Source organism: Onychomys torridus, chromosome 22 (assembly GCF_903995425.1).
Source record: "Onychomys torridus chromosome 22, mOncTor1.1, whole genome shotgun sequence".
Lineage (NCBI taxonomy): Eukaryota > Metazoa > Chordata > Mammalia > Rodentia > Cricetidae > Onychomys > Onychomys torridus.
Genome location: NC_050464.1, coordinates 38,982,999 through 38,995,637, shown reverse-complemented (window position 1 = coordinate 38,995,637; position 12,639 = coordinate 38,982,999). Strand labels below are relative to the sequence as shown.

The 12,639-nt window shown below is 52.5% G+C and overlaps 1 protein-coding gene across 1 annotated transcript in view; it reads right to left on the bottom strand.

The window, feature by feature from the left end:
• Positions 1-12,028, bottom strand: part of Ssh1 (slingshot protein phosphatase 1) — a 54,906-nt gene extending 42,878 nt beyond the window's left edge. Inside the window, exons 1-2 of the mRNA XM_036172175.1 lie at positions 11,913-12,028; positions 7,439-7,479 (exon numbers count right to left, since the gene is read on the bottom strand). Coding sequence (XP_036028068.1) covers positions 7,439-7,479; positions 11,913-11,981 — 110 coding nt within the window. The 5' untranslated portion in view covers positions 11,982-12,028. The remainder of the gene's footprint in view (positions 1-7,438; positions 7,480-11,912) is intronic.
• Positions 12,029-12,639: the final 611 nt, after the last annotated feature.

Genomic DNA, 12,639 nt, shown 5'->3' with positions numbered 1-12,639 from the left:
GATGGCCCCGTGTGCTGCTGAGGTTTGAATGTGAAATGCCTTGCAGGCTCATGAGTTTGACCACTCGGTCTCAGCAGCACTGGTTTGGAATGGAAGGTTTTTGAACAAGAGGCCCTTGGGCCCAGAGGCCGGGCGTAAGGACTACAGATAGGCAGCAATTCTGGTTCAATGTTCCTAATCTACTGTAACGTGAACAGGCTGCCCCACGCTCCTACTGCCACACAGCTGGCCACAGCTGTGCCTTCTCCACCATGGCGGGACCATATGCCTCCAGACTGAGGTAAAAATTAATCCTTCCCCATGTGTTGCTTCATCAAGTATTTTGTCTCATGGGTGGGAAAAGTAACCGACCCGCATGCTACCAGAACACCATGAGAACAAATGCCACCTCAAGCCCACGGCCCACACACAGGCTCCCAGTAAACACAGGACTGTGATTTCTGCATGGTTTGCCCTGGCTACCCCACGAGCAGAGGGCTACATGACAAACGCTTGCTGTAGGTGGAACTCAGAACGGTGCTCTCCTTACAAGACTTCTGTGTAAATGGGATGAGCTATAGGACGCAAAGCCAACAGCGGGATGGAGTGTGGCCTAAGCCTCCCCATCCCGCTGCACCGTTCTCCTGCGTGAGTGTGACACACCATTACTGGACCTGTTCATCTTCCTCCTCACCTTGTCTCCCAGTACTTCACAAGGCAGATCATCCTGCCCACGTCTATAATCCCAGCCGCCAGAACAAAGTCTGGCACGAAGTAGGTTCTCAGGAGGTGTTTGTTAAAAAGAGGATCCTAAGCCGACTGGGACCCAGGTGTACAGAGACTGAGCCATGGGTGTAGACTGGGACCCAGGTGTACAGAGACTGAGTCACGGGTGCAGACTGGGACCCAGGTGTACAGAGACTGAGTCACGGGTGCAGACTGGGACACAGGTGTAGAGACTGAGCCATGGGTACAGAATGGGACACAGGTATACAGAGACTGAGTCATGGGTACAGAATGGGACACAGGTATACAGAGACTGAGTCATGGGTACAGAATGGGACCCAGGTGTACAGAGACTGAGTCACGGGTGCAGAATGGGACACAGGTGTACAGAGACTGAGGCACAGATGCAGACTGGGACACAGGTGTACAGAGACTGAGTCATGGGTACAGAATGGGACACAGGTGTACAGAGACTGAGTCATGGGTACAGAATGGGACACAGGTGTACAGAGACTGAGGCACAGATACAGACTGGGACACAGGTGTACAGAGACTGAGTCATGGGTACAGAATGGGACACAGGTGTACAGAGACTGAGTCATGGGTACAGAATGGGACACAGGTGTACAGAGACTGAGGCACAGATGCAGACTGGGACACAGCCACATAGAGACTGGGACACAGGTGTACAGAGATTGACCAACAGGTGTCTGTCACCAAAGTGCAGAGGGAAATGTCAAAAGACTCTGTTGTTCCCTTGGTAGTTCAAGATCACAGTCCATAAAACAGCATGTCTGACCTGTAAGACTCCACAGGCCACACAGGGCACACCAGGCACCAAGGCTAGTAGAGCCAGTCAGAATCCCCAGCAGGCCTGATTCCTCACACAGCCACAAACTGCCAGCACTGAGCAACACAGGTATATGGCTTTAGCTGTTGACTTTCTAGCAACCTGTTACTCAGTTGCAGGTGACTGCTAACGCTGACCTATACTCCTGCCCACATCATCTCCCTCATGAAGCACAGAGTGGGGGTTCCACACCTCAGAGGGCTTCTACTGGCAGAGTGTCAACAGAGGCTCAAAAACCCTCTGAAATAAACCCTTGAGCAAAGCAGAGGGACACCCAAGTGTGGGCAGGCCAAGAGCAGTGTTTCCAAATGGCAAGTGGCAAAATGGTCTGCAGAGCAGAACAGGCTAGCCCAGCTGGACACTGTAGGGCAGAGGGCAGCCACACTCCCAGCAGCTTCCAAGAGTGGAATCCCCTAGGGAACCCCAAGTCAAGACCACAAGATGAAGGGCAGACAGAGGGGTCAGAGAGTTTATGGCTTACCTCCAAAACCAAAAAGAACCCAGAAGGCCAAGCTTGCTGCCTTGACCCAGACATCCAGGGGGCAGGTGTTCAAACAAAAGAAAAGAAAAGGAACGTGTTTATGGCCCTGACTCAGAAACACTAGAACAAAGACGAGCCCCCCACTTCTGATCCACACTCTGGGGGTGACACAGTTGTGTCTTCTCCCCAGTGCCCCACTTGGCACACAACTACTGGGCCTCATGCCAGCCTGAGGGGCTCCCAGGACGGTGAGGGCACATTGCTGAGAAGACCACATGCTGGCTAACACCCATGATCCCTTGTTTGTTTTGTTTTTTGGTTTTTGTTTTTGTTTGTTTGTTTGTTTGTTTTTTCGAGACAGGGTTTCTCTGTGTAGATTTGTGCCTTTCCTGGATCTCGCTCTGTAGCCCAGGCTGGCCTCGAACTCACAGAGATCCACCTACCTCTGCCTCCCGAGTGCTGGGATTAAAGGAATGTGCCACTACTGCCCTGTGATACTCATGGTCTTAATCACCAGAAGAGGCCAGCAGCCAGGTACATATACAGAAGGCCAGGGGGTCACTATGGGGCTGAGGGGGTGGGGTGGACACCATTTGGCATCTGTCTCCTTCATCTCAATGCCTAGTCACTTTCCAAATGTCTTCCGGGAAGCTATCAGAGTTAGACCCACAGGAATGTAGCCAGGTGTGGGCTGCTGGCTGCTCTTAGCCAGGGCACCCTTGGTGACCTTCTGAGGCTGGGACACATACATACAGGCCCACTCATTCTCCTGTGCCAGCAGCCCTTCATGGCAGCCACACCCAAGAAAGACATTAAGGTCACACATAACCAACCAACACTCATTTGATCCCACACGAGGAACTTTCCACAGGCTACTAACCAGCCCCAGGAGGCTATTTTCCAGTCCACAGAGACAAAGGCCAGGACCTCTCAGGGTAAAAAGCTTGGTACAGAGCCGGGGCCGAGATCCACACACAGCCTCACTAGACTCAGGGCCCCATATGCTCATCACCCACAGCCCACTACCTCTCTTGTTTATAATTAACTACAAAGTCCGATCTTCATCCCCTTCAACTATGTAAACGCCATGTGGGGGAAGAGAACTCAGGTCCTATCAGTAGTTAAGTGCCCTGACAGCAAGAGATGTAACAAAAACCACGCAGAGCTGCAGCTCAAGGGGCGGAGGCCAGCCTCCGTCACAGAGACAAGAGGAGGGTCACCTGATCTCTCTGGGAGCGGAAAAGTCCCACGGGAGACGAAAACGCGTTTCAGCAGGCGGTGAGGAACTGAGCCTACTTAGTGACATGGTTTAGGGGACCAGGTCAGGGAGCAGGAGCTGTCCTGTCCGATCCAAAAAACAGTACGTGAGCAGGACGAGGGAAGGAAGGGCAGAACGCAGTGATGTGGGGCACGGGGGGGGGGGGGGGGGGGAGTGGGGAGGACCTGGGAGATTCACTGGGGTGCACTGACAGGTGGTCCTGGGACAGGTCCAAAGGCAGGATTAGTCGATGGCGCTACTGGAGAGACATAGGAGGGAGGAGGCAGGGGGACCCAGAAGACTGAATGGGATTCACCAACATGCTACAAAGAGAGAAGACAATCTAATCTCTTCCATGACCCCGAAGAGCACACTATCACAGCTGTCCCTGGGTATCTATAGGGATAGGGGGGGTGTCACTCCCACAGAAACAAACGTGCAGGTGTGCACACTTCGTGGTCACCTGTAGTAAAATGTAAATAGGGGTAAACAGTCACAATACTATATCACCTAGTAAATGAATAACAGTTTAAAAAAAAAATTCTGTGCACCCTGGCAAAACCTTAGGCCTCAGCACATGCCAGCAGCAACAGTGTACCGCTGAAACCTTCAAGCCACAGCAGCTGACACCAGTATGCAGAACCCAAGGCGACAGAGGTCCAACTGTAATCACAGAGAGCAGAGAATGAAGGGAGCATTCCCACCCCACCCCCCACCCCCAACCCCCCCCCCTGCAGGCTTCCCAGGCTGTCCTTCAACCTCAGAAACTGAATAATGGCTGTTTACCATTCTGGGCCAATCCAAAGCAAAATCTCTCTCTCCCTCACTCTTCCGCCTCAAACAAAACCACCTGGCAGGTGGGTCCACCGGTCCACGTTTGTTTTGTTTTTCTAGGAGACTAGAGAGAGGAGAGCAGACATGCAAATGAGCAGTGTCAAAGGTCAAACCAAGACACAGAACTTCCTTGTTAGAAAGCAGGCTGCGGTCCTCTGCCTGAAAAGGGGGCGTAAACCATCAAGGTGAGTCAAGGAGACTAAAAGGAAGGTTAGTAGTAGCACAAGCCAGCCAGCAACCCCTCCCCCACGTGGGAACCCAGCACCCCACTCCAGTTGGGCTTTCTCTCCCTGTGGCCTCGATGGCTTTGGGATCCTGTTGAGAAAAGGGCCCAGCTCTGCCTGGTTGGATCTGACATCCCAGGAGCTACTGGCCTTGAAGTCAGAGGAGTTCTGGGTTCTGGTTCTGAAACTGCCTTCATTCCTTTAGTCAATTCCCTCATCTGTGGGCCCAAAGGAACTGACTCATCTGGACAGCCAGAGGGCCCCTGGGCTATCAGCCTGGAGGGACTGGCCTCGAGTGCCTGCATGTGCGCATGCATGTGCATGCATGAGTGTGTGCATGTATGGCTTTGTTTTTAAGCAGGGTCTTGTGAGGTAACCCTGGCTGCCCTTTAACTCTGTAGGCCCCATAGATCCTCTCACCTCAGCCTCTAGAGAGCTGGGGTGACAGGCTTACACCGCCATGCCACAGACACTTCACTTTGCAGAGTATCAAAACTTAAGCTTCGGATTCATCACCCGGAATATAGAGGTGTCAATGTACTAAGACACCAACTCTCATCCTATGTCAGCCCCCCACCCCCAGAGCTCCAAACCAGGCAGCTTTCCCTTTTATTAGTAAGAAAGGCCCACGGACACAGTTTCTTATCAGAGCTCTAAGTTCTCGGCTACAAACATCTTCAAGCGCTGTGCATTCTGCTAATTAAGGGCAATTAAAGACAAAACAAGCTCAATGCTCTCTCTGGCCCAATGCCCAGAGAGGAAGGGATGGGTGGAGGGTAGAAGGAATTCTGACCCAAGGGAAGGGTTCCAGGAGGAAGGCACAGGAAGCTGCAGGGGCTCTGGGGGCCCCACTACGCTCATCAAGTTCTCCTCCCAGTTCCGGGCCTGCACCCAACATCCAGATTCCACAGGCCCTCCTCCTACACACAGACGCCATGGAGCAAAAGGCAGCCCATTACTGCCCCCAGGAGTCAGCATCTCCAGCCCTGGAACCTTAATCTGGGCCACACACTGCTCAAAACCAAGGGTGGGCGAGCCAGTTTGTCCTTCACCCAGCCTAACATGACAAGGGTCTGGTACCTGCTACAGCGGTACTACTTTCTTTTCTTCAGGACAGGCTTCCCACCCATCACCTTCACCAAAAATATGGCCCTGACCAAACGCATGGAGTCCAGAGACAGACTAGACAGATGTCTATTCTGCAAGAGTTTAAGCAGACCACCAGAGCACAGCACTGAACAGAACCAGAGCACAGTACCGAACAGAACCCAGCATGGCACTAGAGGGCTGACCCTTCAGACCCTTCCTTTCTTCACAATTACTGGTCTTGATCCTCCCACAGTAAAAGACTTCTCTTTGTAAGAATCCCCGGGGACCGGCTCAGTGATTAAGAGCATCTGTTACCCCTGCAGGTAACCCTGGGTTCAGTTCCCAGCACCCACAGGGCTCCCAACCATCCAGAGGCCTGAATGCAGACAAAACACTCACACACATAAAAATAAATAAATCTCTAAACTAATACAAGTTTGTTAAAAAAAATAAAAATACCTGAAGGTTTGTTTGCTGCATTTATGTATTTACATTCAGCAATTGGTTCGGACTTCAGATGGGCAAAGAGAAGACAGTCTGCATTTTTGGCAAAGAAAAGCCAAGATGACTTTGGTGTCCCTGAGTGAATACAGTAAATGATGACTACATCTTAAGGGAATTTTTTTTAAAAAGCGCATTATCTGAGAATTTGGCTTGCATGTATCTCTATTACAAGTGGTTGAGTCTTCACGTTGGTCCTGGGAACCGAACCCAGGACCTCTGCAAGAGCAGCCAGTGCTCTTAAACGCCAAGCTACCTCTACCCCTTAGGAACATTTTAAGTGAGCACAGCTACAGGTCAGTCCCAATCTCACACAACAAGCCCACCTCACATGAACCGACTGGCAGAGCAAGCTGAGTATCCATTTCCAAGAAGCGGTGCTCTGACTTCAAAAGCAGCAGCTTGTCAAAAGCAGGATGAAAAACAGGGCATCGTGTGATGGTTATTAGACACAAACAGGAATGTCTGCAAGAAAATGTATCGGGACCGACGAAAGGGCTGAGCAGCAAAGGTGTGCTTGCTGCCAGGCCTGAGGACCTGAATTCTATCCATGGGACCCACACAGGAGGAGAAGATTGATTGCTCTAAGCTCTCTCGCTCTCTCTTCCCCCACCACACACACACACACACACACACACACACACACACACACACACACGTAACAACAAAGAGAAAATGGAGTAGGGCATAGAAAAGGAGGTACTTGCCTCCTTTCCCAACTACTATATCAAGGCAGTCACAGGGCTGGGGTGTTGTTTAGCGGTAGAATGTTTGAGACGCATGCTTGAGGCCCTGTGTGTGATCGTCAGTACTTCCTCCATCTAAAGCAGTGAGTAGCTAAACAAGAATGATTTTTCTTCACTTTTTCATTTATTGCGGCGCTGCGGATGGACCCAAGGCCTCGTTCACAATAGGTGAGGACTCTGCCACCCACCGATCCACACCTCTAGCTTTTTATTGTTTTAAAGACAGCGGTCTTACTATGAAGTCCAAGCTGGTTTCCAACTCACAGTCCATTCTCAGTGGGATTACAGGTGTATTCCACCACATCCAACTCAACATATACAGTATTTCTTCTTCTTTCTCTTTCTTTCTTTTTTTTCTTTCTTTCTTCCTTCCTTTCTTCTCTCTCTCTCTCTCTCTCTCTCTCTCTCTCTCTCTCTCTCTCTCTCCTCCCTCCCTCCTTTCAGACAAGCTCTCACTATACAGCCCAAGCTGGTCTTAAACCCGCAAACCTCCTGCCCTCACCAACTGCTGGAACTACAGGTGTGCACTACAACCAGTAACTTATAAAGTAGTATCTTACCAGGTATCCTTGGCTGGCCTCGAACTCAAGCCATCCGCGTCCCTCCCAAGGGGTGAGATTACAAACAGGCAGCCCCATTCCCAGCTTCCGCGAAGACACTTTCCCACAGGTCAACACCAGACTTTCCAAGCGCAGCGACACAGCTCCTTACCTGCTTGTGAGACCTAAGGACACACACAAATGGACTCACCTGAGGTTCAACTTCCGCTCTTCATCGCTGCCAGCCTCCAACTACAGAGAGAGAGAGAGAGAGAGAGAGAGAGAGAGAGAGAGAGAGTCACCGACGACGCTGCTGCTATCATTGGCCCTGACAGTGGGCTCCCCCGGGTGCCGGGAAAAGATAAAGGCATTCAGGAAGGAGGAGGCTGGCGTGTGCGGCAGACACACCCCTGCCCTCTGCTTGCCAACCTGATGTGCTGTTCCTCTGAGTCATTCCCACCACATGTTTTCAGGTTTCCAAATGTTTACCCCCTTTCCTGTGGCAGTCTATCAAGAGCTGCCTGGGAGCTGAGCCCCTAGGAGGCAGAGTTCCCCAACACATTCTTTCAGGCCTCTGCTCTGGCCTCTCTGGCTCTGAGCCTTACGTTGGTTTTGCTTTTAAGGGAGACGGGGCAAAGTTGTAAGGAAATCTATTTCTCTGTCAAGCCAGGGCACGAGTTAGTCCATCTTAAAAATGCATTCCAAAGCGGGGCCACACACCTGTCCTTCTAGCCACTAACCAGGCTGAGGCAGGGGACTGCTGGAGCTGGGAATTTCAGAGAGCAGCTCAGACAACCTAACAAGCAGGCCCGTGCAAAAAATGGCCGTCCCATAGAAGGTAGCCAGGCACTGAATATTAAATGTATACATGTTAACTCCATCACTATTTTTTTTTTCTTTTCCTTTTGGGAGAAAGCATACAATGAGAAGGAAACACAAGGCTGCCCCAGGGGGACTTGGTGTGTTTTTTCAAGTAACCACTGAATGGAAGAGATCGGGGACCTGTGTGATGTCCAGAACTGACAGACTGGGGTCAATCCAGCCAGAGGTCAAGGACAACAGGGAACGGGTCTAGAGTTAAGGTAGGAAGGGTAACCGGTAGCAAGGGTTATACAGCAAGAGGTGGCAACTTCAACCAAGCATGAGCACACCCTAAGGCCCCCGCTTCCTCCTTGTATGAAGATTCTGCGTACAGCTTTACAGATAGATACACACACTGAGAATGAACCACATCTGCTCCTGGGCTGTAAGGGAGAAGAAACCGGGGCAGGCTCCACACACCACAGGGCCAGAGGGAAGCAAGCTAGCCACCATCAACACGTAAGCATTTGTTCAACCAAGGGCCACTGGGGCATTTCTGGAGGGTGCTACTGGCATCTAGTGGGTGGAACATGGGATGCTGCTACACAAGAAGGCTCTGGCCATGAGTGTCAGTGTCAGCATCAAGGCTGAGAAACCCTGGCCCAGCCCAAAATATCTGGAGACCTGCCTGTGCCTAGGGAAAAAAAAAAAAAGAGGGACTTTGTACATTTGTCAAAAACAATGTTACTAAACACTCCCTGGGAAGGCTGCGGGAAGGGAAGGCAGGCTGCAGTATTTTCTTCTCGGCTCCCCTCGTTCTCACAGGGGAGTTCAGATAAGGTGAACAGAGAAACAAGCATGAGATGATTAAAGATCCAGAAAGGAGAGGTGGAGAGGACACACGGACAAAATTAGAGGACAGGATTGCTGTAGGGCCAAGGGCTGTGATTTGTCCTGGTTTCCCAGGCTTCACGGCTAGCCTTGCTGTGTCAGGAAACGACTGTGTCCCTGACTCATAAGAGAAGTGGGGGTGGGGTGGGGGAGGGGCGGGGGGGGTGACAGGCTCCACAGCCATTTCTTCTCAGTCACCCTCTGAGGTTTTTCCATCGAAAGGTGATGTAAGGCCGGGAATGCCGGAGGAAAAGAGACGGCGAAGACCATCCTCCTTAAGAAGTAATCCAGGCCTCTCAGATGAGCTGACTAGGAGACTGGGAGCCAAGTGGAGGAAGGGCAGGCCAGAGGCACAGCCAATCTGGACCAGGGGCTCCCAACTCAAGGTGCACCTGTTAGCTCCTCTGTGCCTTGCTCCCGGCCTCAGCACTTCTGGGAGGCGGCTTCGCCATCCCAGGAGCATCCGGCCCTTCTACCACTGCAGACAAATGCCACTGATGTACTAAAGTTAGAGAAATGCTCTCTGGGATTTTAGGGTTTCAGTTTTTGCTTTTTGTGTACTTGTGTGAGAGGTATGTGTTCGTGTGTGTGTGTGTGTGTGTACATGTATGTGTGTGTGGATGCTGGAGACGCTGACATTGTCTTCTAGGTTGAGTCAGGGTCTCCTCGCTGAACCCAATCTTAATTCCACTAGTCTGGCCTCGTAGCTTATTATGAGGATTTCCGATCTCTGCCTCTCACATCCTTGGGATGTGTGGGCATTTGGCTCCTTCCTCCCACTTTCAAGATTTGCCATTTCCCAGCCCTTTGCCTGAGCTTTACTCTGTTAACTGCTCACTGGAACTTGGTTTTAAACAGTTGTCCTATATAGCCAGGCAGTAATGGTGCATGCCTTTAATCCCAGCACTTGGGAGGCAGAGGCAGGAAGATCTCTGTGAGTTCGAGGCCAGCCTGGGCTACAGAGTGAGTTCCAGGACAGCCAGGGCTACACAGAGAAACCCTGTCTTGAAAACAAAACAAAACAAAACAAAGTCTTATGTAATAATTTAATATGTAGGCTGGGGCAGGGCTGCAGGCAGCTCAGCAGTCAAAAGCACTTGCTGCTCTTCCAGAGGACCTAAAAATCAGATGCCAGCACCCACATCCTGCAGCTCACAAACCCCTGATGCCCTAGCTCCACAGGACCCAATGTCCTCTTCAGATCTCTGTGGGTACCTGCACTCACATGCACATATCCAGACAGAAAGACACAGACACACACAATTTAACATTTTTGTTTGTTTGTTTCTTTTCAGAGACATGTAGTTTTGGTGCCTGTCCTGGAACTCACTCTGTAGACCAGGCTGGCCTTGAACTCTGAAATCTGCCTGCCTCTGCCTCCTGAGTGCTGGGATTAAAGGCGTGAGCCACCACCGCCCGACTTCAAAATAATTTTTTTTGGAAAAAAATGTGGGCTGGGGATGTAGTACAGGAGCTGGAACACACACGAACACACACACACACACACACACACACACACACACACACACACACATGGCCCTGGTTCAAAATTTAGCACTAAAAACTAATAAAATGATAAAAATGTCCTAATGAATGTCCTGAAAAACTTTTACCTTCATGTAATGGATCATTCACTCATAAAATGATATACTGACACGTGACTCAACCTGATAAACCCTGAAACCATTGTGCTAAGGGAGAGAAGCCAGGCAGAGGCAATACTGTATGTTTCTGGTTATATGAAATACACAGAACGGGCAAATGTAGAGAAAGTAGGCAAAGACATCTGCAGGTCCGGACTCAGGAGGGTGGGGTGCTGAAAAGCTTCTTAGGGGTGATGTACTAAAACCGAATTACATACTTCCCAAAGGTAAATTCACAGGCTGTGAGTTACATCTCAACTAAAAAAAAAAAAAAGATCGAAAACCTGAAACTGTGTCTAAGGCAGGAACAGGAAGTGATCAGGTGTTAAATCACCAAAAACAATATGGAAGTTGGTCAGAAATCCAGGCTGAAAGCCAGGTGCGGAGGGCACTTCTAAAATACCGCACCTGGGTGGCGGCGGCAGGCAGCCAATCCCACGTTTGAGCCCAGCTTTGTCTACACAGTGCCAGACCAACCAGAGCTACACGGTGGGACAGAAGGAGGGAGGGAGGCAGGCAGGCAGAGAAATCTAGGCTGTAAAGGCCGGACAGTCCCTCCCTGAAGCCACACTCTTCCCTAAGCTGCTGTAGTTTTGTAGGAAGAACAAGAGATAAAGAGGATAAAAAGTACTTTGTAAACTGATGTGGGAGAACCGAGCTGTGTGGGAAGAGAGTTTCTACTACAATCCAACTTCTCAGTTGCCATGCCTAATTGTGTGCAAAGAAAAAAAAAAAAGAGGCAACCAGAACCTTCTGCCTGGAGATAAAACTCATGAAAGAGCCTCAGACAGAAGGGACCCTGGAGGCTTAACTCACAGCCACCCAGCAAATGTGCCTGCCAGTCCCGACTAGACGAGACCAAAAACGCCAACCACACGGGCATACAGGGGTGTTGAGCCAGAGTCTCATGCAGGCACACACAACCCGGGGGACAGGGCCCAGATTCCAGCTGGCAACTTCCTGGGCCTGCAGGGCTGCACCAGGCACAGCGAGGCGTCCCCTGCAGCAGGCTGGGTCGTCAGGGATTTACTCGCAGGCCTTCGGTTCATCAGGGGAGGGGGGTGGAGCGGGCTGGAGCAGCGCAGCCTAGGGCAGGCCGCCCTGGGGACCGGGGCACGCCCGTGCCCATCTACCCCGACTCTCAGCAGCATGAGCCCAGGCCCCGAGCGCACGCTGGGAGTGCGAACCCAGAGCCGGCCAGAACCTTTCCCGGTGCCCGGCGCGCTGGCAGCATCTCCCCACGACCCCGACCCCGCGCATGCTCAATCACCGGGACGCGGGGGACGCCCGCACCCCAAGGGCGGACGCGCCTCCGCTTCACACCTTGCAGGAGGGCGCGGCCCGGCTCACCTCGCTGTTGCTGGCGGAGGACGACGCGGCGCTGGGCGTGGGAGAGCGCTGCAGGGTCACCAGGGCCATCGCGGCGCGGGCCCGGCCCGGGGCCTCCAGCAGCCGGCCGGGCAGCCGCGCCGGGCCCGCCCCTCCTCCCTCCTCCTCCTCCCTCCTCCGTCTCCTCCCTCCTCCCTCCCTCCCGCGGCCGCCCCCGCCCCCGCGGCCGCCGGGCCCGCAGCGCGCAGGCACTGACGCGCATGCGCCGGTGGCCGGCCTGGGGCGGGCCCCGCCGCGCGGTCACGTCCACCCGCGCGCGCCCCCGCGGTGGCTGCTGCAGTCCATCCAGCGTGGGCCCCGCCTCCGAGGCCCGGCTCGCCCGCGGCGTAGGGGAAACTGAGGCCCCCCGGAGGCTGGCCGAACCAAGGCTTTGTAAAAAACGCACCCGCTTGTTCTTTCAGGAAAGTTATTCCGCTCCTACTGAGTGTGGCGCCTCGCGTATCCAGAAGCCAATTAGGCGTGCCCTCCGGGACTGTTAAATCCGCTTGCAGAGTTACTTGGCGTGGGGTTCGGGTGTAGTCCTGGAGCAGGGTGCCCCAGCTCGCTCCAGGTCCTGCATTCCAGCCCCGGCACCACCGGGGGCTGATCTAATCTAAGAATTCCTTCTGGTGTCTAGAAACCTATGGAGCCCGGTGGGAGGAAGGGAGGCTTCTCTATGGAGTAGTGCAAGGATCTGTGAGCGGGATTA